This window comes from Tenrec ecaudatus, chromosome X, assembly GCF_050624435.1.
Source record: "Tenrec ecaudatus isolate mTenEca1 chromosome X, mTenEca1.hap1, whole genome shotgun sequence".
In the NCBI taxonomy this organism is placed as follows: Eukaryota; Metazoa; Chordata; class Mammalia; order Afrosoricida; family Tenrecidae; genus Tenrec; species Tenrec ecaudatus.
Window position 1 is genome coordinate 147,821,579 of NC_134548.1, and position 27,062 is coordinate 147,848,640.

Here is a 27,062-nt window from a genome sequence, read left to right on the forward strand (position 1 = left end):
ATTTGCTGAATGTGAGGGTGCATTCTAGTTGCTTAACATGTATTAATTAACTCATTGAGATATATCAAATAACTCCCTAAATGTGGCTTTTCAATGAAGTCTTCCATATGCACAGCATTGACATTTGAAAAACTCCTGCTCCCCTATATTCCTCTTTCCCCTCTGAATATCACCTCTTGGCATGTTGTTGTTGAAAATATGTACTCTATATTTTTTATTCATTTAATGACTGCCTTCCCCACTAGAATGGGCATAAAGGGCAGGAGATTTTGTCTGTGGAGTTCCCTGCTGTATCTTCAGCGCCTAAAACAGTACCTCAAATAAACCAAACTCACTGCTATAGAATCAATGCCAACTCATAGGGACCCTATAGGACAGCATAGAACTGCCCTGTGAGTGTCCAACAATGTTAACTCTTTTTTTTTGCCCCTACTATAACTCTTGACTGGAGTAGAAAACCCGGTCTTTCTTCTGAGGGGCAGCTGGTGGTTTTGAACTGACAACCTTGAGGCTAGCATCCCAAGACATAAATTCTACACTACCGGGGCTCCTAAAACAGTACTTAGTTCCCTCAAAATAAGTCAATAAAAACTGTGGAATACATGAAGAATTCAATCCTGAAAGTAACCCTACAAAGTAAATAGTTGCTACTCTCTTGATATAGTGAAGGGACTGATAAAGAGGAAGAATAAAGTACCTTTGCTGTGGCGGCCCTGGGATTCTGCAATAGCAATTGTGCTCCGGCGGTACCTTTTTCGAAGCGGGTGGGAGGTGAGATTTATGATTTGGGAGGAGAGAGGGGAATGAAGAGTCCTCTCTGTGTGTTCAGCATCTTTCCTTCGTGTACTCAAATAGGCATTCTTGAGTGGGCAGGCCAGGGTAGCCATTCACCCGGGAGCTGGACAGAACCTTGAGCTGGGCGAGGGCAGTGCCATGCATATGAGATTTGTCAACGTCGTACATCATGGAGGGAAAAAGGAGACGCAGAGGACCCTGGTTCTAGAGAAAAGATCGATGCCTCCATGCCCTTGTGTCACTGATGATAAAGGAGAAACGCCTCCTACTCGCCAGGGCCCCATGATTCTTCACGAAGGCAGGGAGCCTGAGTCACCAGCATCGACAGGTCTGTTTGAGGGCATCTGAGACCTGGCTCCAAGTCTCCTTATGGCAGGCGAGGTAAGCGGAACGATCTTCCTGTCTGGGAGAAGACCTTCACACTCTAGTGGAAAGTGGGCAAGATATGAGAAGGGTATGAGTCTGGACTGATCTCCGGCCCATCAGACCCGTCACAGAGATGGATGTATACGTGCTAGGAGGATGTTTCCATGTCTGGACTGTCTCTTCCCGCATCTGCCACAAGCTTCTTGTTTCATCCAAGTCGTGGGCATTATTCATGGAGTGCCAGTGCTTTTGAAGCTTTTGCTTCCCCATTTCAGGGGCTGGCAAAGCAGAGAGCTGGGCAAGCTGAAGTACCCAGAGCTCTCATTTGGTCAGAGTCATGCTGGCCCAGCCACACTGTCCCCAGCTGCAATATGTCATTGGCTGACATTCAGTGAGCACCTGCCATGTGCCAGACACAATATGAGCTTTCCTTGGATGAGGCCCTTGAATCCATACAACAGCCCAATGAGGGAGGCACAAAGTTGGTTACGTGACAGAGGCAGGCTTCAAATCCAGGTCGAGCTGACTCCAAAGTGGACGGTCTTTCAAATAGACACAAGGCTGCATGATTAAATTATTGAAAGAGATCTTTGAAGAGCCCCGTGCTGCAGCTGGGGAGCACTAGGCTAAACCCAAAAGTATATCAAGCCTGTATTATTTACCCTTTGTGATTGAAAGCCCTTTCCAAATATCCTGGGCTACTTTCCTGCCTTATTCATGAAGGCTCTTGCCTGGGTATATTTGATCATTTGGTTTTGTGTTGTCATGACCCAAGATCGCAGCCCACCTTGGATGGAGAACATGGAAGGAAAAGGCAAGTAGGCCACAAGTGAACAGATTCCAGGCACGTTCTCTTAAGTCGTTTTCGGGAATACACTTTGACATTACTTGCCGTCCTTAGAATGTTGTTTTCCCCCCATAGAAGTGATTGCACATGCCACCCCTACGCCTCCCACTCAGAGCAATGCTTTCATGTATCCCAAGTCTTTATGATGTTGCTGGTGTCATCGTCTGCTCTCTAATTTATGCAATGATAGTCACAAGAGAAGTCCTACTGTGCAGCGCTACACCATCCTGTGACCAGTTGAAGCTAGGACCCCTGTAATCGACAGGCTTATTTTTCATTCAACTTTTCATGGTGATTTGGGTGAAGGCTTATAGAGTAGACCATCTAGTCTACATCTGACAATTCATATACATTTTGTTTGAGCTCCTACATTGCCATCTTCTCAACATATTATCGCCTACCCAACTTCCTCCCTGTGCTTCCTGTTTCCATTCCTGTTTTCTAAGATTTCTCAACTTGGCCTTGGGGAAATGTGGTCCTTTTGATCTGAAATGATGGAGCTGAAGATCCAACTAAACCCAAACCAAATGCACTGCTATTGAGTCAAAGCTAACTCATCACAACCCTATAACAGGGTAGAATTGCCCCATGAGTTTCTAAGACCGTATTGGTTTACAGGAGTAGAATGCCTCATCTTTCCTCCACAGAGCCACTGGTGGTATGGAACTTACCTCCTAATGGAAGTAGAAAACCCTATCTTTCACCTGCCGAGCAGTTGGGGGTTTTGAACTGCTGACCCTGCAGTTTGAAGTGCAATGCATGTAACCACTATGCCAGGAGGGCTCCTTAATTCAGAGGTTGTAATCCATAGGTATTCCTTAGATGGATTCTGGCAGGAGGTCGAAAGGACTTTCTTTCTAGTCTGACTCAATTTGCGAGATCTGCTGAAACGTGTTTAGCATCGGAACAGCATGCCAACCTCCACTGAACAATGTTGGGGGCTACGCTTGAGATGCACTGGCTGGAAATCCAGCCACATAGCCACCAATGTCCGCTGATGACATCAGGACTCGGTAAGACCCTATGGACACCATGCGCACATACAACTCTTGCAACTATTAGAAAATTCAAGTGTTACCTCCCCTTTTGTTGACTGCGATCTTCATGAACAATCCTTTTGAAATGAAAGCACACTCACAGAGGCAACACTGCGGGGTGGGGTGGGGAGGGGAGAGGGAGCTCAGTGATAGTTGCAGCCTATGATCTTAGAAGAATTACCTGGCTCTAAGTTAGAGGAAACAACCCCATCATGGTATCCTAATAGGCAAGCCCTGACTCCAGTGAAGACTATATAAGCAGCGGAATGTGAGTTTCAAACTGGACCATGCCAAGCCGAGACACAAGCCTGGCCTGAAGTCATGTTTGTTTTCTAAAGCAGGAAAGCTTTTCATTTGGTTTTGGCCAACCTTAAGCAAGGGGCTACTGGTGGGTTGAGTTTACTGTGGAGGCCAGGGGCTCCTGATGGTCCCCATCAAGGGACCACTGAACAGATCTGCATGCCTGTTCATGAGGAGGCAACGTTGACAAGGGTGGGCTGGAGCTACCTGGGTGAGCTCCAAGGAGATGGAGACAGCCAGCGAAGTCTGACCTTCTCATTTCACACCCCACTCAGAACTTCCCCTTCTTAGAGACTCCTCCTCCTCCGGCCTGACTTCATTTAAGCCAACACTCATGGTATTGTTTATCAGGCACTGGGCTTGGATGGAGGAGGCCCCGGTGTGTGTGGGGGGAAGTTGTGGTTACACTTTGGACTGTACCCTGTCCTATGGGATCGCTATGTGTTGGCATCGACTCAATGACAGTGAGTTTGGTTTGGGGTTTGGTGTTTGGTTGTCCAGGAGCCCTGAGAGTGTAGAGGGTTAAGTGTAGGAATGCTAACCACAAGACCAGCAGTTTGAAACCACTAGCTGCTCTGCAGGAGAAAGATGAGGCTTTCTATTCCCATGAAGAGTTATAGTCTTAGAAACCCACAGGATCTGGTCTACCCTATCTCCTAGGGTTGCTATGAGTTGGATTCATTTGACGATAGGTTTTGGAGCTTGGGTGTAAGGAATCCTGGTGGCACAGTGATTACAGCACATGGATGCTAACCAAAAGGTTAATAGTTCAAACCCTCCAGCCACTCTTTGGGAGAAAGATGTGGCAGTCTGTTTCCAAAAGGATTTCAGCCTCCTCAACCCCATGGACACTATGGGGTTGCTATGGGTCAGAATCTAATAAGTGGCAATGGGTTTGGTTTTCTTGGTTCTTAGATGTTCTGCTCTAGACCAGTAACATTCATGGCCTTTTCTAGCCCCCCACCCCAGATCCCCTAATTTAGCTTGGTCCTTCTCATTCCTCAGGCGGAACCCATGGGAAGAACACTTTAGGCTGAGAGGAGTGATTGATTTCCAGCATCAACTATAACTGACTGCCATCTAATGTTGAAATGGATGCCCTTTCAGGATGTGTGTGTGTGTGCGTGGTGTATGCATATGTGACTGGCCATGCTGGCTGGCTGGTTGGAAGGAGAATGGCTTCTATGATCTATGACCCATGGTTTCTCTGTATTGCTTCTTTGAGGAAGAGCTGTGTTAGAGAAGAAGCTATGCAATAAGGTTCTGAAAGAGCGACTGCCCGAGCAATGCCAGGGTCAGGTGAGCTGATAGACAGAGCACTCAGCTTGAAATGTATAGGGGTCTTCCTTTCACAACCACCACCGCTACATTGATCTGCCTTCTTCAGAAATGGAAAGATGCACAGTTCTCCAAAGTCCCCCCACCTCCCCTTCTTGCAGGGACTGACAGAAACCAGGCCACAAGTAGCATGGGATGTGGAAGGCAGGGCAACTGGCTGGCCCTCTTGAGACCTCCTGAGGACTTCGATGTCTGGGGAAAGAACTGCAGCTGACAGACACTCTGGAGTCCTGTTTCCCAAAGCAGTTGCTATCACCCCCTAGGGGTCGGAGTACTGAACTATCCGGGGGGGGGGGGGTCTGTAAAAGCAGATGGCTACACTTTGTCCTACATTATGGACCAGAGTACATAAGGTGTAAGTGCCAAGGGGGTACTTAGTCTCTCTCTCTCTCTCTCTCTCTCTCTCTCTCTCTCTCTCTCTCTCTCTCTCCTTCCTTCCTTCCTTCCTTCCTTCCTTCCTTCCTTCCTTCCTTCCTTCCTTCCTTCCTTCCATGTCTGAATCTGTTTGGGATCCTAAGCTGTAAAGCAGGGGTGGGGAACATCCAGCCCTCGGGCCATATACTGTCCACAGGCTGATCCAGAGCAGCGACCATCACATGCCTCACCAAATAGAAGCAGTCCCAGCTATCACATTAGGGGCGAGTTCATGAAACATCTGACCAAATAGAACAGGTTGATTTAAGTTGGCCATTTTGTATGGCCCATGAATGATCTTATAAATATCCTAATGGCTCTTGGCAGCAAAACGGTTCACCACCCCTGGATTAGAGGAAAGGGCAGCTGACAAGGCCAAAGAAGGCAGGGCTGTCAGGTCGACCCGACTGCTACTCACTCACTGTACTGCCTGTGCTTGGGAAAGGGACTTCTCTGCCAAGTCTGAGTGTCCCTATCTGCTAAGCAAAAGACTTGGTGTCATGGAAAGGGTGCATCCAGAGCTGATACCCAACTGAAAACTTAGACTCCTTGTGGCTGGCTATGACGCATGCCCAGTCTGGACAGTTTCCCTGCTTTCCAGGGCCGATCTGATGAGTCTGCAAATGACCTAACTGCAGCCCACTGTGTTGGCCAGAAGAGCAGCAACGCACCACCAAAGGGAATCATACGTGAGGGGCCATGTGATGGCCGACCTTAGTTGGTCAGTGGATCTCAGTGGTATGTCTCAGCACCGATGACTGTTTGTTTGTCCCCTCCCCTCCCACTTCTCCTTTCTGTATTGTCCAATTGCCTCACTGCTGGCATCGAACCTACTGCTCGCTCCTCCCGGCCAGATGTTGCCAGGGCGGTCTGGCTCTGCTGCTCAGACATATCCCACTCCATCTGTTCCTCCCTTAAACCCGAGGGCTGCTCCACTTCAGAGTCAGCCGATGAACAAGAGGAAGCAGAAGGGACTCTAGTCCCCAGCTGCAGGTCCCTAAATGACTAGGCATGCCACACTGCATTTTCGCCGCTTCCCAAATGCACTCAGAGTGGGCAGAGGTGGAAGGCTCCAGCCGATTGTAGCTTTGACTTTATCCAAACTTCCAAGTGTCTCTGACCAAAACAGAGGGGAGTCTGCTCACCCTGCGCTTCCCTCCTCTGACGGCGGGCTCCCCAGCTGGGACGGGCAGTTCCTCAGAGGCAGTTATTACACCTTGAACTTGGGTCAATGGCCCAATGTCGAGCACAATCGATGCTCAAGATCGTCACCTATTATCATTGGTGCTGGTGGCAATGGTGCTCATGTAAGAAGTACAGGCAGAGATCTCCTTAGAGGCAAGGGTGGCAAGGCTTCTGCTCACAGAGTTTGGGCATGTTACCAGAGAGACCAGTCCCTGGAGAAGGACATCGTGTTTGGTAACGTGGAGGGGCAGCGAAAATGAGGAAGACCCTTGAGATGGATCGACTCAGTGGCTGCGACCATGTGCTCAAACTGAAGACCAGTGGTGGGGATGGTGCAAGACAGCACGGTGCTTCATTCTGTTCCTAGGAAGGTTGCTCTCAGTGGGAACCGACACGGTTCACTTGGAAACCCCAAGGAGGCACATGACATCCAAGTGGATCCTCGGGTTCCTCTTGTTTAAAATGGTACAAACTCCGGAGCCAAGCTCACAACTCTGGGCTGGGCAGGGAGTGATGCGACCAAGTGCCTCCTGAGCTCACTCCACACCGCCTGCTGGTTCTCATAGCTAATCCTGAAGTACACTTGAGCAGTTTGCCTTTCATTTTGTTAACAACTCAATTTCTTTTTAGGAGAAAACAAAACGAAAACAGCACTCAGTTTCCAGCCTGTATCCGAGAGGGAAAAGAAAGCAAAAAGCACTGTTCATTCGCAGCCCCTAAGTGACCTGAGCAAAACATCAATTCTCTAGGAGGCCCCTGCCTCCCGTCAGATGACATTAGAAGTAGCAGAATAGCATACATACCCTGCTGGACATATGGAAAGTTCATCGTGGGGGGCAAGTCCTTGAAGGACCACCTACCCAACCACCGCTGCCTCTCCACTCACTCCAAGGAAACAGGTGAGTCCGCAGGAGCTAGCAAGAACGGCGCTTCCCTGAAAGCTCACATGCACTCTCAACACTGGTCAGCAATCGAACGCACCCTTGCGGGCAGGGGTGCCACGCGGATGGACAGACACATCCTGCACAGGATAAAACATGCAGAAAATGAAAGCATCCCCCTGAAAACTGAGGGGGGTGGGACAGGGTTCAGAGGAGCAACCCCATGGAAGGGGACCTGGCACATCCATCCATAAAGTTGATATTTAGAGACCATTATTTCCCCATGAAGAAGCAACAACAACAATTAGAAAGAACTAGCTCAATTTGCCAATCACTATGCATGGCAAAGAAAACAGAGTCCGCGTAGAAAGTGCACGCAGTGGGGAGGCCCTCACTATGGCAGAAGCTGGAGATGCGTCCAAATATAGGAAGTGTGATGCGTGCTCAGGTTGGGCTACTTGAGAATGCATTTATTCCGGCCTCCTACGGTTTCCAACCTGGGTAGAGTATTAGGTATGCATTCTCTCTGCTCTCTTACCACAGAGTTTACCAACCGCTTCTTTTGTGGCTTCACAATTAGAGTCGTCACTCAAGAGGGAAAAGACTGGACTCCTGCTAAGCCTGAGAACCCCAAACAGCCCCCCTTTGAAGAGATGACAGGAAATCACAGCTAGCCACAAGTACACACGTCAGGCTGGGGTCAACAGCGAGTGGGCGCTGCTGTTGGCAGTCCATGCTATTTCTGCATGCAGGGACTTACGTGGGATTGCCCACGCTGGCTTGATCACTTGGAAGTGTGCTCTGATGGTGAATCAGGGCTCATTCTGCTGCTTGGCGTTGTGGGCACCCACCCCTTTGCTTCGTAATTTAGACGGACTTTTTGTGTGTGTGTGTGGTACTCGACAATAAATAACCGAAAGTACTACCAACTTCTCAGGGATTTAGTCTGATATCCTCAACACTGCTTTTTTTATTCTTCAAGATAGCCCACATTCAACTTTTATATGCAAACCTGAAATGGAATTCCAGAGGAGGAACAAGGAGAAGGAAAGGCTGATAGAAAGATAGAGGGCGGGGGGGAAAGCAGCCAATAGATCTTTCACTTGGGGAATTGAATCCCAGATTGTATTCAAAGTGCAGCATGTATGATCCCATGCTGAATCCATAAAATACAGGACCATTACAAAATCACTTTGCATTGCAAAGCCAACGCTCTGGTAGTGACATATCTGATGGGGAGATGAGCGCTATTAACATGAAGAAGACCTTTGTCATCTGCTACAGGTAGGCCAGGAACTCTTGGTGGGCTGTATTGCAGCCTGTCCCCAGACCCCACACCCCCCGTGAAATAGCATACAGGGACCTTAGTCCATCAGCCAAGGGGCTGTAACCATTTGAAGATGAAGTGTCTGCCTCGGGTGGCCATGCTTTGCTGAATCCAAAGGAAGACGTTAGTCAGTGTTGACATCTGGAATAAGCCCAAAGAGGTCAAACTAATATCACAAAGAGTCAGCTAATACAGGTTTGGGTCAATATCATACACGTGTGCTTCCCAGAGGACATGGCGCATGCTACTGCTGAGGAAACGAATACACAGATTGTGGTTTAACCAGGAAAGGAAGTCCAGGGAATAGCTTTCCAGGGTCTTCACACTCAACTTCCAACCCTTAATGTATGGTTTGATGGCAGATGTACATGGGTTGTTGCCAATCGAAAGATGGGTAGCGAGCTCCGCCGCTGCTGCTGCTTCTGCTCAACTCGTTGAAGCCCTTAGTCCCAATCTTGAATTGTCATGTGACACTGGCCTTCTTGAGACAAGGCCACCCCAGTCCTTAGTCCGCCCCCCCCCACGCCATGTAACTGATATATGCCTTACTCCTTTCCAACACCCATGTACAAGCCCAGTGGGAGACACACACAAGGTAACTGGCAAATCAGACTGGAATGATTTGTGAATAAACAAATGAATAACACAAATGAGACGAGAACACTTTGCACTTACTTCCCACTCCTAGATGGGTTCCGGGCCTTTGATGGTGAGTTGACGTCTGGGTTAGTGTTTGGAGAACCCCGTCTATCGTTACTGTACCCACAAAGAGAATCGAAAAACGTACAGCAATAACCACAGAGACAAAAATCAATTAGTCACATCATTGAAACAACTTCAAGGGTTCTCGCTCTCTCTCTCTCTCTCTCTCTCTCTCTCTCTCTCTCTCTCTCTCTCTCTCTCTCTCTCTCTTTCTCTCCCTCCCTTTTCTTCTCCCTCTCCCTCATTTGCCAGTCAAAATGAAGCATGACCTTACTTGTGGTACCCACTAAAGGTGAAGGGACCATTGGCCAGTCACTCCGGATGGCACCACAGTCCAGGCCTTCAGGGATCCTCCAGGGAAAATACATCTTATAAAAACAACTAATCTTTCACATGCAATCTTTTCTTCCCAACCACAAGTTCAGTTCTGAAGCTGCTGACTTTCGGTCAAGTGTGCCAAATGACTTTTAGAAGTCTTTGTCGGATAATATCAGATGAGTTAATAATTTTCACTCATAATGTTAATATGGAAAGACCATGAATTCAGATATTCTTTCCGGAGAAGCACCACCTGCTTCATGAGTAATTGAATTTAAATCTCCACCTTCAATAACTCCACAGCTTATGTCAAACCTTGGAAACAATTACAATATAAATCACAAGGAAGGGTCTGCTTAATTTCATCAGGTTAATAAACGTGGACAAATTAATCACTTGAAGGTAAACAAAACCAAAAAGAGAGAATAATTGATTGGAGCCTTCTTGATTACTTTGTTCTATTTCCTTTATCAAACTATTTTACCATTATCATCAATGCAGCTGCTCTGCCTTGAAATTATTACTTTACTTCATCTTCTGATTTCCATGGAAACAAACGCAAAGTTTTCCTGTCACTTGATGATGTGTGGAATTATTTATCCCGATTTCATCACAGAGAATTTTTTTGGGGGGTGGGAGGTTGGTAAAAACTATGTCAGCATAACCTTTCATGATGAACGAAGGTAGAAGAGAGGAAGAAATGCAGAGTTTGGCTTTTACGGTCTATACAAGAGCCTTTGGGGTGACCAGAATATTGTCTTTGGAAAATTTGAAGTACCTCAGAAATAGGTATTTGCAAGTAGCTGTTCTTTGGGGGTATCGATGGGATAGCAAAAGATATTGTGCCCTGGACCCATCAGCTTCAAATGGCTACAGATATGGGGGCAGAAGTGCATCACGGGTCCTTGTGGATGGTAAAGGTAATGCAGCTGTGTGTGGTCACAGTCAAGGGCTTGTCAGGAAAAGCCAGTCTGGTAGCCTAAATCCTACCAGGTAGGATTCAGTGGGAGCCAGCCACCAAGCTAAGGTAGAGGCTACTTGCCACGTGGGTGGATCTGGACAGAGTGGGCACACACACTATCCTGGAGGTGCCAGATGCCCACTGGAGAAAATCACTAAGACAAGTCTGCATAGACCCACGAGAATGTGGTAAACGGAATAAATGGAGACTCAGGAACTCACCCAGGCGGCCTGTCAAGAACTCCTTAGCCAGACCTGAGGCCATCAAAGCTCTCTTCCTATAACAGAACCGGGCTCTGAAGCTAGGTGGCAACATGAATTCGGAAGAATTCAAACTCTTTAGCTTCTAGAAAGTTAGCACAGCAATCTTGGGGTGTCAGAAGATCCCAGGGGGTCCCTGGGTAACAATGTGGGCTGCTAACCAAAAGGCTAGACAGGTGAGTCCATCCAGATTTGCCTGCAAGGAAAGTCTGGCAACTTATTTTTGAATAAAAGACTTTTCATTCCCACGGCCAAATTCCCATCTCAATGCCCTGGGCCCAAGCGTACTTGTGATGTGCACTATTAGATACAGGACATAAGGCAGCACTTACAGCCAAGAAAGGGGTTCTACTCTCGAACACGGGGCATGGCCACAAGCCAGGATGGAGCCAGCAATAGTTATGGATGGTTTTGGTTGAAGAGAAAGGTTTGTTGAACCTGCCTGAGGAGGTACAGAGTCATGGTTCTCCCTGCCCAAAGATCCGGATTAGTCTGGACAAGATCTCATTCGGGAATCTTGAGAGAGGAACTAGAAAGCAGGGTATCAAAGGGGTCACATGCCCGCGCCATATAAAGAGAACATACTGCCACTGCCGCGGTTAAGAAGACGCAGGTTGGGAGGCCCAAAGATTAAGCCGCTGCCAAGGGCCCCTAACATACTGAGTAATCCCAGGGATGTAAAAAATCAAACTGTACTGGTTCCTTAAATACATCGATAATAATTTGACATACATCAGATTGGAGGGAGAGCTGCCTTAGAGACAGCTCCACGCCTACATATCTGAAATAAGCCTACCCCAGTACAGATCCGGTTGTCATTATTTTGATGTATTTACAGGTCACAGTGTCTGGGTGGTAATAGTGGTTTGGGCTCGACTACTAACCTAAAGGTTCGTGAAGTGACCTCATCTAGCAGCCCTGTGGATGCCAGATTTGTGGTCTGCTTGTGTGAAGCAAAGCCCGGGCGCAATTCTACTCTGCAACCTGTGAAGTCACCATGAGTCAGAATGGACCAGATGGCAATGATTGTTTCTTTTTACTCCTCGAGTTGAAATCCTAAGGCTGTGGCATGAGATCGCATACTTAGGCTTTCTCTATCCCACCAAAGTCTACTCTTCTGAGCAGCTCTCCCTTTCTGCTGAGAGGAGATTCTTTGCTCCCTCCTGTGCCTCCCACTGAGCCAGGTCAAGGCCTGTGAAGACAAGCAGCCATCTAAGTGAGGTAACAGCTAGGTCTACACAGAAGAAGTCCACCAGCCTATGTGATCCAAGAATCATAAATAAGAAAATCCAACACCAGAGGAGGGAACTGTATTAGATTTTAAATTCTGAGCACTGGGTTTGCAGAGGCTATGGATGACTGTGAAAGTCCAAAATTGATTTGCAGGGTCCCTGCATGGATTAACACTCTGGTCACAGTGCAAGGATGGGAATAATCTTGCTATCAAACAAAAAACACTGCGAATTCAATTACGGCTCCTCTAGTTAAGTTAAAGTGTAACGACTTGTCATTTGCTCTCCTTTGGGACTAATTTGAAAGTAGTTTAATTTATTAGTATTTTCTGCTTTATTTTTGATTGAGGTTCTTCTCTGTTTTATTTTTTATTGTTGTTGGATTTGGCAGTGAGGTGAGCTGGGGTATGTCTTGCTTTATATGAAATCCAAGATGGGTAACCCTATAGAGACAGTAACTGGATGAATAGTTTCTTAGGGTTATGGCAGGGTACATTCGTAGGAAATGGGGAGCTAATAATGAGCACAAGAATGTTCTAAAATTGTGTGCAGTTTTTAATATATGTAAGCCCTTGAATTGCATGATAGGTGAATTATATGTACAATAAAACTGTAAAAATAAAAAGTAAAGCCCTGCAGTATTATACAGGTTGTATCCAAGGGGTAAAATGACGACTGACCTGACTCTACAACATGTTTCCAGGGTCTCAGATTGAACATTTGATGCTGAAGCGGCATCTAGTGTCCTTAAACCAAGATGACAATCAGATCTACCCCTACCTGGATTTTTCTCTTAGATCAGAGAGGTACTTGAAGGAGAAGAACTTAGTGCTTTAACATACTCAACCAATTCACTTGGCAAACCGAAACCCCTGTGGCAAACCGAAACCCCTGTCCTTCCTAACCTACTTTTCACAAGTAAGTCATGGCCAATGACAGCTTTATTCCTTGATCTAATTTAGAATCAGTTGGATAGTACTGAGTTTGGATGGGTGGGTATCTATAACACTGAAATTTTAAAATTAATTTTTCTAAGATGCAGCAATTTTTCTCTTCTGATCTAGAGTAAGGAAGAATAATGGAAACCAAAGACTGAAAGAGCTAGATGGTGCCCCGCTACCACTATCAACTGTTCTGATCAGGGACAAAATAGAAGGTCCCAGTCACAATGGGAGAGAACTATAGAGAAAACTCAAATTCACAAAAAAGACCAGACATACTGAACTAGAGAAAGCCCTGAGACTATCAGCTCAAGATATCCTTTATCCTAGAATAGACCAAATAATAAATAATAATAACCTAAACCCAAAACCTCATGGCATCGAGTTTATTTGAACTCACAGTGACCCTTCAAGACAGAAAAGAATGGTCTCTGTAGATTTTCAAGGCTGAAAACCTAGCTAACTTTCCCAACAGGTGACTGAGTGTCCTCTATAACTGCACCAGGTTGTGTGTTGCTGTGATGTTAAAGGCTGTATCATTGGTATTTCAAATACCAGCAGGGTCACTCAAAGTGAATATGTTTCAGCAGAGCTTTCAGACTAAGAACAGAATACGAAGAAGGAACAATGGGCTGTTCACTTCGGGGGAATTAGCCATTTAAAATGCTATAGATAGCATCGAAACATTGTCAGTTGCAGAAAACCTAATGACTAGCAGACCAGTGTCAGAAATAGTGCTGGAAGGTGAGTCCCTCAGGTCTGAAGACACCCAAACTATGATTGAGGAAGGCCTGCCTTCTCAAAGTAGCATCCAGCACACTAATGCGGATGCAGTAAGACCTGTAGGAGTAAAGCCTTCAGGAACTTCATTTGCTGATGGGGCATGCTCAAGATGAAATGAAACAGCTACAACTACCCGTTAATAACTGTAACTTCGAACGTACAAAGTATGAATCTAGGAAAGTTGGGAGTCATTACAATGAAAAAGCACACATAAATATCGATAATCTAGGTATAAGTGAGCTGAAATGGACTATTATTGGCTATTTTGATTTAGAAAATCTTGTGAAAAATCTATGCCGGGAATGACACAATCAAGAGGACTGGTATTACATTGATCACCAAAAAAGACATTTGAGGAGCTGTCTTGAAGTACAATACTGCCCATGATAGGATAATGTCAACGCACATTCAAAGAAATGCAGTTAATACAGTTGTTATTCAAATGCATGTACCAAACACTAACTCTAGATTCAGAAATTGAAGAATGTTACCAACATCTTCAATCTGAAATTGATCAAACTAGATCAAGATGCATTGATAATTACTGGTGATTGGAATGCAAAACTTGTTAACAATGAAAAAGGAACAGTAATTGGAAGATATAGTCTTGGTGACAGAAATGAAGATGGAGATCCCATGATAGAATTCTATAGGACCAACAACTTTTTCATTGCAAATGCCCTTATTCCACAATACATATGACAAATATACACATATATTTCTCCAGATGGACTACACAGAAATAAAATTGAATACATCGGTGGGAAGAGACAATGGAGAAGCTCAATACCAGTAGCTAAAATCAAGTCAGGGACCACCGAATATGGGACAGACCACCACTTGCTCACATGTAAATTCAATGTAAAGCTGAGGAAAATTAACACAAGCTCATGCGAGTACATTCCACTAGAATGTTGAGAAAAAAGAATAGATAAATGAAACACTAATGACAAAAGACCTGATGAGCTGAGGGATGACATCAAGAAACGTATTCTTAATCATACAGTAGCTAAAGCAAATTGAAGAAATGATGAAGTCAAAGAGAAGAACAGAAAATTTCAAAGGGCAACTTGAGAAGACAAAATAAAATATTATAAGGAAATGTGCACGGAACAAGAAAACCAAAAAAGGAAGACCACACTCAGTATGTCTGAAACGGAAAGAACTCAAGAAAAAAAAAATCAACTGCAAGTTATAATATTGAAAGATTCTATGAGCAAATTGTTGAATGAGGCAGCAAGCATCCAAATAAGATGCAAAGAATACACAGAGTCACTGTACCCCAAAGAATCTGTTGACATGGCACCATTTCAAGAGGTACTGAAGGCAGAAAACCTAACTGCGCTGAAAAATGCTCAAAACTCACTGTCAATGGAGTTGATGCTGATTCCTAGTGACCCTGGAGAACAGAGTAGAACTGCCCCAGTGGGTTTCTTAGCCTAACTCTTTACAGGAGTAGAAAGTCACACTTTTCTCACTCAGAGCACCTGCTAACATTCCAGCATTTCAGGAGGTACCATATAAGCAAGGTCCATTGGTTCTGAAGGAAAAAGCCCAAGCAGCACTGAAAGCATTAGCCAAAAACAAGGTTCCAGGAATTGAAACATTTCAATAAGGTGGAAAGAGTCACTCTTTTATGCCATGAAATTTGGAAGACACCTACTTGGCCAACTGACTGAATGAGAGCCATGTTTGTTTGTACCCATTCCAAAGGAAGGGGACCCAACAGAATACTCAAACTATAGAACAATATCCTTGATATCGCATGCCAGTAAAATTTTGCTGAAGATTAATCCAACAACAGTTGAAGAAGTACGTTGACAGGACCAGATTCAAGAAAGGACCTGGAATAAGGACGATCATTGATGCTGTTAGATGGTTCCTGGCTGAAAGCAGAAAATACCAGAAAGATGTTTACTTTTGTTTCATAGACTGTGCAAAGGTATTGAATAATGTGGGTGATAACAAACTATGGGTAGCCTTGAGAAGAATGAGAATTACAGAGCAATTCATTGGCAGTTCTATTGAGAATAGAACAGGGAATACTGTGTGGTTTAAAACCAGGAAAGGTAGATGACAGGGCTGTTTCCTATCACCATACTTGTTCAATCTCTATGGTGAGCAAATCATCAGAGAAGATGGATTATACGAAGAAGAAGGAGGCATCATGATTGGAGGGAGGCTTATTAACAACCTGGGATATGCAGATGACAGAATCTTGCTTGCTGCAAGTGAAGAAGCACTCGCTGATGAAGACCAAGGATCCCAGCCTTCTGTATGGGTTACAACACAATGTAAAGAAAACAAAAGTCCTCAGACCGAGAGGGAGCATCATGATAAATGGAGAAAGATTGGAATTATCAACTAGTTAGTCTTGCTTAGGAGCAGCTGTCAAGAGACCATTGGCTAAACCTGCTGCATAAAATCTCTTTAAAGTGTTGAAAAGAAAGGGTATTACTCTGAGGACTACAAAATGCCTGACCCAAGCCAGAGTATTTTCAATCATCTCAGATGCATGTGACAGTTGGACATTGAATCGGGAAGCCTGAAGAAGAATGAAGGCATTGGAATTGTGGTGAGGGAGAAAATTATTGAAAGCACCATGGACTGCCAAAAGGACATACTGACCTGTCTTGGAAGAAGTACAGCCAGGATGCTTCTTAGCGCCCCAAATTGGAAGATACATTTCACATACTTTGGACATGCTATCAGGGGAGACCGGTCCCCAGAAAAGGACATCATGTTTGGTAAAGTGGAAGGACAGTGAAAAAGCAAGGGAGCCTGGACAAGATGGAAGGACACAGTGGCTGCCACAATGGGCTCAGGCATAGGAAAATTGTGAGGTTGGCTCAGGACCAGATGCTATTTTGTTCTATTGTTCAAAGGGTCACTACAGGTCACAACCTACTGGAAGACACCTAACAAAAACAACAAGTGGTCATCTTGGCAAAGTTTTTTTTTTTTTTAAGTTTGATGGTTCCCCCATGAAGCTAACTATTCTGAAAGCTTTTTGCCTCCCTTCTTTTTAAAAATTTAAAAATTATTATTATTTTAATTGTTTAATTAGGGGCTAATACAACTCTTACCGCAATTCACACATACATCAATTGTTTAAAGCAAATGCCTACATTCGCTCTCCACCTAAGCCCCTGGCAACAGGTCCTCATTTTTCCCCTCCCTCCCCCCTCCTCCCTCCCTCATGAACCCTTGATAATTTATAAATTATTATTTTGTCACATCTTGCCCTGTCTGACGTCTCCCTTCACCCACTTTTCTGTTGTCCATCCCCCAGGGAGGAGGTCACATGTAGATCCTTGTAATTGGTTCCCCCTTTCCAATCCACCCTCCCTCTACGTTCCCAGTATCGCCACTCACACCACTGGTCCTGAAGGGATCATCCTCCCTGGATTCCCTGTGTTTCCAGTTCCTATCGGAACCAGCATACATCCTCTGGTCTAGCCAGACTTGCAAGGTAGAATTGGGATTATGCTAGTGGGGGAGGAGGAAGCATTTAGGAACTAGAGGAAAGTTGTATGTTTCATCTTTGCTACATCCCACCCTGACTGGCTCATCTCCTCCCTGAGACCCTTCTGTAAGGTGATGTACAGTGGCCTACAAATGGGCTTTGGGTCTCCACTCCGTACTGCCTCCCTCATTCATTATGATATGATTTTTGGTTCTGATGATGCCTGCTACCTGATCCCTTCGACACCTCATGATCGCACAGGCTTGTGTGTTTCTTCCATGTGGGCTTTGTTGCTTCTGAGCTAGATGGCCGCTTATTTACCTTCAAGCCTTTAAGACCCCAAACACTATATCTTTTGATAGCCAGGCACCATCAGCTTTCTTTGCCACATTTGCTTATGCACCCATTTGTCTTCAGCTATCGTATCAGAGAGGTGAGCACACAATGGTAGGATTTTTTCTCCTTTGATGCCTAATAAGTGATCCCTTCGGCACCTCGTGATCATGTGTTTCTTTCATGTGGGCTTTGTTGCTTCTGAGCTAGATGGCCGCTTGTTTACCTTCAAGCTTTTAAGACCCCAGACACTATATTTTTTTATAGCCAGACACCATCAGCTTTCTTCACCACATTTATTTATTCAGCTGCTTTGTCTTCAGCGGTTGTGTCGGTAAGGTAAGTATCATAGAATGTCAATCTAATAGAAGAAAGTATTCTTTCATTGAGGGATTACTTGAGTGGAGGCCCAATGTCCATCTGCTACCTTAATACTAAACCTATAAGTATATGCACATAGATCTATTTTCCGATTCTCATATAAATATATTTGCATATGTACATGCCTTTATTTAAACTTCTATAAATGCCCTTTGCCTCTTAGTTTGTATCTCTATTTCCTTTGACATTCCTCTTGTCCCACTATCATGCTCAGGCTTCAATTGGGTTTTAGTAATTCCTCTTGGTTACATTACCCTTGATCACACCCTACCAGGCCTCCTACACCCTCCTCACCACCTACTTGGATCACTGTTTTCCCTTGTCCCTGGGTTTGTGAACACCACTACCTTTCCCCCTACCTTCCCCTCTCCCATGCCCCACCGGAACTGTCGGTCCCATTGTTTTCTTCTCCAGATTGTTCATCCGGCCTATCTTATTTAGACAGTTCTACGGAGATAATAACATGCACAAAAATAAGACACAGCAAAACCAAACAACAATATAAAAAAAACAAACCAATGACCAAAAAATCCCCAACACAAAACACAATAATAAAGCTTGTAGTTAGTTCAAGGACTGATTGCTGGGCTTTAAGAGTGTTTTCCAGTCCAGTCTGTTGGGGCACCATGCCCTGACCCCACAGTTCCCCTCAGCATTCCCTGGGAACCTATCACTGTATTCCTTTGCTGTTCTGTTGCACCCCCTTAGTGTTTTGCCTCGGTGTGGCAGGATCCGATCGGGTGCAATTCCCTCACTGTGTCTCCAGTGTTGTCCCCTGCAAGGCTATGGGTCAGTGAGGAACGTCGTGTCTCATAGTGGGGCTGGCCATGTGGTCCTCTCTGTGGACTAGCTGCTCTAATTGGGAACATTGTCCTCATGGCCTGGTGGGCCAGGTTGGGCTCCACTTTCTTCTCCTCCCCCTTCATCTGCTCCAGTGTGCTCCAATCAGAAAAGTCCCTCTCCCGGAGATGCAGATTCAATGCTGTCTTTTGAAATAAATTCTTCTGGGGTGAGGTTGCCTCCCTTCTATACTGATGTCCTTGCATTTAAGCAGAGGAAGCTTCGTGGTGCCATTTTTGTATCAAACCAGTTTTTGCATGTCCTCAGCCATTTTCTTTTTTTGTCCCCAACTCGTTTCCCTTTCTTATCCCGTGAAGTGTGTTCGTGAGAGTCCATGTTCCTTTATCTGTATTTCCGTTAATTTGCTAGCAAAGAAAGGTCAGATAGTCAATATGTGCTTTCTTTGAGCTCCGCTCCCTGCATTACTTTGGCTCCACTATGGCGAACGACTAAGGTTTGTTTCAGTTAAAGAGTCTGTTAAAGTTGAAGGCCCATCTTCTCAGTGAACATGAAGCCCACTGGAACTACGATCTCTCAGTACTGACCCTGTAATCCAATGCATTTGCTCACATATCCCAAGTTCTCATCCTGGCAGCCAGCAAAGCCTTTACCTTTGTGTCCTCTTCAGATCCTCTTCTGTGAAGCAGGGGGGATGAAAGTGATCAGGTCTACCATTCACTGATAAGCCCCCAGTGGCTTGGTAATTGCGCAGCTCTTAGAAAAGGCAGCCGGGGCACACTTGAGTTAGTTTGCCCTCTCCCCTTCCATTAACTTTTCGCTCCAACAGCTCACCACAGGGCATCCGGGAGTAGAGCAATATGCTCATTGATTCTTGTTGCTATTTTCTTCTCTTAACCTCTTGGTACATGCTGCTTCTGCCCAGGGAGTGGCGGTCACATCCTTGGATGCCTCATTGGAATCAAAGAAGCAAAATGAGTTCGTTCCTCAATTGTCCTATTTTCTCATGTTAGCTGGTTATTCACTTATGACCTGCCTAAGAGCTTGGCCCCAGATGACAAACTAGCAAAGGCCACCAGTGAATGAAATGGTATTTTACACTGATGAATGTGGTTTGGAGCATTTTCAGTTGGGGTGTTGATGGACAGGGTCCAGCAGGTAATTAGAGAGATGGCCCTGGAACTCAAGAAGAAGGGCAGGGTCACATGCACAGTGATGTGTCGAAGGGATACTCAAAGCTATGAGATTAGCAGTGAGGCCTGATGGGACAGCTATCTATTGTGATTAATGAGCATACATTTCAGGGCAGCCAATGCCAGAAACAGGTTTACTTCCATCCAATTTGATGAGAATTTACAATTGTTTTATGGAGTTTTCTATGCCAGAGTTACACAGCAGAAGAGCTAACTAACTCAGTTGTCCAGAGGTCTGTGTTAGGGTGGAAATCAGTGAAAGTATAACGAGTTCCTCGTTTGGGCTGCTCATTACAAGGTAAACAGTTCTCGATATGATCGCTATAGACAAAGCAGGTGCATAAGCAAATGTGGTGAAGAAAGTTGATGGTGCCCGGCTATAAAATGATATAGCATCTGGGGTCTTAAAGGCTTGAACTCAAACAAACAGCCATCTAGCTGAGAATTAACAAAGCCCATGAGGAAGAAGCACACCAGTCTGTCTGATCATGAGGTATCAATATGATCAGGTATCAGGTATCAAAGACCCAGAACCAAAAATCATATTATTGTGAATGACAGGGAGTGTGGAGTAGAGACCCCAAGCCCATCTATAGGCAACTGGACATTCCCTTACAAAAGGGTCACGGGGAGGAGACGAGCCAGTCAGGGTGCAGTATAGTACCGATGATACACACAACTTTCTTCTAGTTCTGTAATGCTGTCTCCCACTACCCCCCACTATCAGGATTCCAATTCTATGATACAAATCTGGCCAGACCAGAGGATCTATACACTGGTTCAGATAAGAATTGGAACCGCAGGCCATCCAGGACAGATAAACACGTCAGGACCAATAGTGAGAGTAGGATACCAGGAGGGGAAGGGGAAGGTGGGGGAGAAAGGGAGAACCAATCACAATGATCTATATACAACCCCCTCTCTGGGGGATGGACAACAGAAAAGTGGGTGAAGGGAGACATCAGTCACTGTAAGACATGACAAAATAATGATAATTTATAAATTATCAAGGGTTCGTGAGGGAGAGAGGATAGGGGAGGGAGGGAAAATGAGGAGCTGATATCAAGGGCTCAAGTAGAAAGAAAATGTTTTGAGAATGATGATGGCAACAAATGTACAAATGTGCTTGACATAATGGATGGATAGATGGATTGTGATAAGAATTATATGAGCCCCCAATAAAATGATTTTTTTAAAAAGAAAATCAATATCTAGAAAATAATGGTGGCACATATGTACAAATGTTCTTGATACAATTCCTGTATGGATTGGTACAAGAACTGTAAGAGCCCTCAAAAATATGGTGAATAAAAGGAAGAAGAAAGAATCCACCAGACATTCTGCAGAAGCCAGATGAAGTTTTCTACTCCTGAAAAGAGTTACAGTCTCTGAACCCCCTAGAGAACTCACAGAAACCCTGTCCGGAGGGTCGCTCTGAGTCGGAATCCACTAACCCTCCAATCCACTCCAGTATTGTCCATACAATTCCCAACCCTTTTCCTGTTCTCAGCCTCTCGTATGTGCTGTACACTAACTCTCCTGTTATGTTGCGGGAGTACAAGGAGGTCCTGGCTAATAACCACCGGCGTGAAGGTAGAGGGCAGACCGTCTGGGAGGAAAGCAAGGGTTTTGTCCTCGAACAGCCAAAGCATCCCATTTCACATCTCTGGGTCTCACGTTCCACACCTGTCATTCTACTCCTTAAGGCCAATATATTTCATTCAAGACACATGCGCACCGGGAGGAAGTAAGATGAGTGAGGTCACATTGAGAGGAGTTCCATGAGTGTATAGAATTGTTGAGTGGAAAACCGACCATCTGCTCCATAAAGCTTCACCCCACGCACAATAAAAATTTATTGAAAATCAAAACAACACGGGCACTGTGGGTTCTTCATGGGCCTTGGGAATACAACGAGGAATGCGATCAGGTTCTTGCCCTCGAGGGACCCCATGTCTAGTGCAGGAGGCTAGTGTGTTCTCTGATGGATACACAGCAGCAGCAGGAGATGAAACAACTGTGAAAAGGGATGAGGGAAATAAAAGCTGGACTCAATGGCAAAGTAAAGCCAAGTTGGGAGGTCGCTTCCGATCCACCATGACCCCGTGTAGACGAGAATGCGACACTGCTCGCTCCCGCGTCATCCTCACAATTGTTCTTATGCTTGTGCCCCCAAACGGTTTATATTGAGGGGACCAGTTCAAGGCTGAAAATGTTTTCATTTCGAACTGCACAGGTAGCACTTAGTTAGGCTTCACGCATTTGTTGGAATGTATGTTACCTCTAAACAAGGTCTCTTTGGCAACTGTTGTCTGATCTATGAGCTAGGTACACTGGCTCCTTTGAATTTTCTTTCTGGAGTGTAATTCGGTGGTCAGCTTTTCTCTTGTGTGTTACAATTAGGGGGAAATGAGCATTACAGTAGTGTGCACTTTCCTGGAGGATTACAATCCTGAGTGAGACACCATGGACGGGATCCAAGCACAAAACACATCGTGTTCCTAGCACTCACTAACCACTGCTCAATGCTAGGATGTGGGTAACTCATAACAACATCCTTTTCCCCGCTTACACGAGTTTTTTAATAACAGTCTAGTCATGTCCAAGACACTTAACTGAGTCAAAGATTGAGGATCGTTACTGCATCTACGCCACCATAGCTAGGGAAAGACTCATGAAAACATGGAGACGGGAGGTCACCTAGAGATAGGACAGTGAGGCACAGAAAAGAGAAAGAATAAGAGCAAGGGGTGTCTCCAAGGATGTACTGTCAAGTTCATGAGAACACTTGACAACTCACTGCCACAGAGTTGATGCCAACTCAGAGCCACCCTACAGGGCAGGGTAGAACTGCCCTCTGTGAACATGCTTCTTTCTCCCGAGGAGCAGATACTGGTTTTGAACTGCTGGTCTTGCTGATTACAGTCAAACAGTGCTGTACATCATCACTATGCCATGAGGACTCCTTCATTGTGTGACTGGCACCCAACAAATTGTATCAGAGTTTCATGGGGTGCAGAGCACAGCAGGGATATGGGAACCAAAGATAAGTCAGTAGCAACACACAGTGGGAGCTTGTGTTAGAGAAAGCAGTAGAAGCAGGATGACCCCCTTTAGGGGGTAGAGGCTGGTGGTTGAAAGGAAATGACAGGCTCAGTGTGGAGTGACCACTGGTCCTGTGGATGCAGATCTTAGCTAGACCTCGAGCTTTCTGTTGAATAATGGCCTCCGGCAGTCTGTGCATCTTCAGTCTCCTGATGGTGGTTGCAAGCCCGAGAGCAGAGATTACCCTAGGAGCCTGTGGAGGATAATAAGAAAATGAAGGACTCACCAAGAGCCAAGAGGAGACAAGGGTGCCACACCAGCCAAACTGGATCCGAGGGCAGGCATATTCCAATCAGAAGATAATCATCGGTTGAATCCAAGACAGTTTAGTGTCGAGGGTCTCCAGCCACTACGAGTTGTTCTCCTTACTGCATTCTTCTGATTAGTTATGGTATGTCATCAGTCATGCGGTCTTTCATAATGCCAAGAACATTCGAGAGAAAAGCAGTCTTCATGATCACATGCAACCTGTTCTCATCAATTCCTGGCCAGAATGCTGTGAAATATGGTGGAGGAAGCATTTTGTGCCAAAGAAATTCATGATTAAAAGCTTGAGATGTATATATATATATATATATATATATATATATTTTTCCCAGCCTGGTCTTATTTATTGCAAGAGAAGCCAATAAAAGCAAGCACTATGTTTTAGTCCCTCAACTAGATACAGCAAGTATACTAAGGGTTATGCAAATATGGTTACAATTTCCCAAAGAAGCAACTCATCTGCTTTTGATTAAGGATCCTGCTGTTTGCTTCCTCTACTGTGTGCAAAAGCAGAACGGGGCCCTACTGCTCTCCCCTTGACTTCAAAACTCCACAAACATCTTGGCTCTGGAATCATTAGAACTCGAGTCAGGCTTATGTCAGGACCCATTAGTTTTGCACTTGGGAAGGTCTAGGCTGCCAGAGAGTCATGATTTCATCTCTGTCACCTCTTTGGCTATTGATTTTGTGCTTTGAAACAACAGCCCTGTGGGTCTTCCTAACCACCAAACGATCAACTTCCTATTTAATAAACACTTCAAAATCTGTAAGAGACCTGGCGGGCGTCCATTTTTCTATGGCAAAAACTGAGATCACAATGCATGATCGCCCTATCTGGGGCAGTTCTGGATCTAGGGGCGCTAGGGAAATGGAGAGGTAGAAAAGCAAAGTGGGTAAAATTGGGGCAATGAGACGTGAAGTGCTTTCTTGCCAAGGTTTAAATGAAGTAAACAACATTGTTCTATGGGAGAAAGTTCTCATTACTGGCCGGGAGCAAATTTTACCGTATACACTCATGTATAAGCTGAGTCTTTCAACGCATTTTTAATGCAGTTTTGTGGTAAAATTAGGTGCCTTGGCTGATATCGGGGCGGCTTATACTCGAGTATATACGGATGCTGGAAAAGGCTTGCCTCATCTTTTGGATGGTCAGCCCTCACCCTTTGTGAGAAAACAGCAGTCTTAGTTTTATGATTGACATTGTCCGTTAAGGGATACCATAAACCATATTAAACCATTACCAGACCCCTCTCAATGGGCAGCTGATGGGGAGCACATGGGTCAAGGCATTTCTGTCATGAGTTATAAACACCAAGTCTATGCACAAGAGGCAAATGACTTTGACTGTAAAGCACTAGCACTTTCACAGAGGCTCAAGAAGTCCATCAGTCAGTCACCGGGCTCTTGGGAATTAGAACAGTGTCAACTCTACTCTAGTTAGAATCTGCTGTGCTACTACATCCTATATCTCAAGTTATATATCACAGTATATTCACAGTGCATTAAGGAACTCAATGGAAATTAGATGTTCTTTATCCCCAGGGAACCCAGCCTTGGAGTCGAGGCATCCAGATAGCTGTCCAAAAGGAATAGAAACAATTCTTTATAATTTGAGGGCAAAGGAAAAGTGATTTTAAAAGCTATCCAGTACTTCACCTGGGATTCTTAGAAGAAAGGATCATGTTACCTCGTCTACACTATGCTAATCATGTTTTTCCACTCACGATTTTTTTCAAAATGGTGTATTAAAATTATTTTTTTTATATTCTCAGCTCATCCAGGTCTTGTGGAGGGTAGTTTAACATCAAGCTTTCAACAACTCAAAATTCAAAACCAGACTCACTGCCAACTCTCAGTGACCCTTGTGGGCTTCTGAGACTGTAATTTTCTTTCTTTTTAAATGGAGAAATTTTTTATTTGACAAAATCAATAAATTAAGTTCCTGTTAAACTCTCCATTCCCCTTACCCACACCCCGTCCCATCCCTTCCCTCTCACTTTTCCCCTCCCCTCCCCATGGCCATCGATGTTTTGTCGGTTGGTGACTAAACTATATTTCTTCTCTTGTGTTTTTATTTAAAACGATGGTGGTATCAAATATGTGTCTTTGTCAGAGTGACTAGTTTACCCAGCATCATGTTCTTTAGTTTTGTCTGTGTCTTGTGGTGTTTCAGAGAGTTGTCATTGGTTTGCCTTGATGGATACAATTCCATGGGATGAATGTACGAGGGCTTATTTATCCATTCCTCTGTAGTTGGGGATTTGGGTGGTTTCCATGTGTTTGCGATCATAGAAATGGCTGCAGTAAACATAGGTGTACGTATGTCTGTTGGTGTTGTGTTCTTAATTTCTTTAGGGCATACACCCGGTCGAGAGATGGCTGAATCGTACGGAATTTGTATTTGCATTTATTCAAGGAAGCACCACACCAATTTCCATTGTGGTTGAACTTCAGTTCCACTGATAATGTAAAAGCACTCCCATCTCTCCACATCCTTTCCAGCATTTATTATTTTCTATGTATTGAATTTTCCCCAAACTGTCATTATGAAGTGGCATCTCATGTAGAAGTCTTCATCTTGCCCCTCCTAGAGGTTTGGAACTTCTGACCTGTGCTTCGCAATCCAACACGTAACCACTATGCCAAGGAGATGATATTTCACGAGGAAATATGGTCCTCTTACACCTAGAAAGTTTGTTGTTATTGTCTCTTTTTAGAAAAACTCCTCTGAGTAGCTCTTGCTCTACTCATCCGCTGAGAGGCCTGGCAGACATTTTATTCATATTAAGGGATCACAATCTTTACTGCCTGCTTGTTAGGATGTCAAATCTCAGCCAGACTTGGTCAAGGCCTATTATCCAACTATCCATGAGTCTAGAGCAGCGGTTCTCAACCTGTGCATCGCAACCCCTTTGGGGGCCGAATGACCCTTTCACAGGGGTCACCTGACACATAACAGTAGCAAAATGACAGTGATGAAGTAGCAACAAAAATAATGTTATGGCTGGGGGGGGGGGTCACCACAACATGAGGAAATGTATGAAAGGGCCACGGCATTAGGAAGGTTGAGAACCACTGGTCTAGAGAAATGTTTTCCAGGGTCTCAGGCAACCAACAGCTCATAGGGCTTGGCCTTGACTCTTCCCATTGGGGATTCTGAGAATAGTACAGAGCCTACAGCTTCCTGGAGAACAACTCTTCCGCAACAGTTTGGCCCCTTCCAAAAATGAGCAGATAGAACAGAGTACATTTTTAAGTCTGTAAAGAAATGGCTACAAGCTGAAAGTAGCAACTCAAACAGTACAACGACCTGTCAAAGCAGCCCTGGTGGCACTGTGGATGAGGCATTGGGCCGTTAACCACAAAGGAGGCTGTCTGCTCCCCAAAAGATATAGGGTTGTTATGAATTGAGAGGAACTCAATGCAGGGGTGGAGGTGGGGTCAGATTTAGGATCAGTGATTAACACAGGTCAGAAATCCTCAAGGTGGAGGGTTCTGGGTTAATGGGAAATGTCGTGTTGGTCAGCATTTTATACAACTGATTCCAGAAATAAGGAAAACCAACCAACAGGCAGGTGAGTCGTGCTCCATGCTCCCACTCCTCCACCCCGGGAAGCTTGTCCTGGCATTAGGAAGCCTCGAAGAAATTATGATTCAAGATGTTTTTAGGAGATAAAAATCCGAAATCTAATCTGAAATTAAAGACTGTATTAACAGAAACTGCATTCAGTCATTCACTCAGTCATTCATTCAGAGGAGCATCAAGTCAGAGCAAATAGGTTGCACTGAGAAAACTCAGGCTGACTGTAGATCGTCCCAAGCTGGACCACAG

At 44.9% G+C, this 27,062-nt stretch overlaps 1 protein-coding gene across 2 annotated transcripts in view; it reads right to left on the minus strand.

Moving 5' to 3' along the window:
* HS6ST2 (heparan sulfate 6-O-sulfotransferase 2) overlaps positions 1-27,062 on the minus strand; it is a 358,026-nt gene that overhangs the window by 40,429 nt on the left and 290,535 nt on the right. The window contains exon 4 of one of the 2 annotated variants that reach the window (XM_075539185.1): positions 9,166-9,246. The exons of the other annotated variant lie outside the window; for it this stretch is intronic. Coding sequence (XP_075395300.1) covers positions 9,166-9,246 — 81 coding nt within the window. The remainder of the gene's footprint in view (positions 1-9,165; positions 9,247-27,062) is intronic. 2 annotated transcript variants of the gene reach the window in all.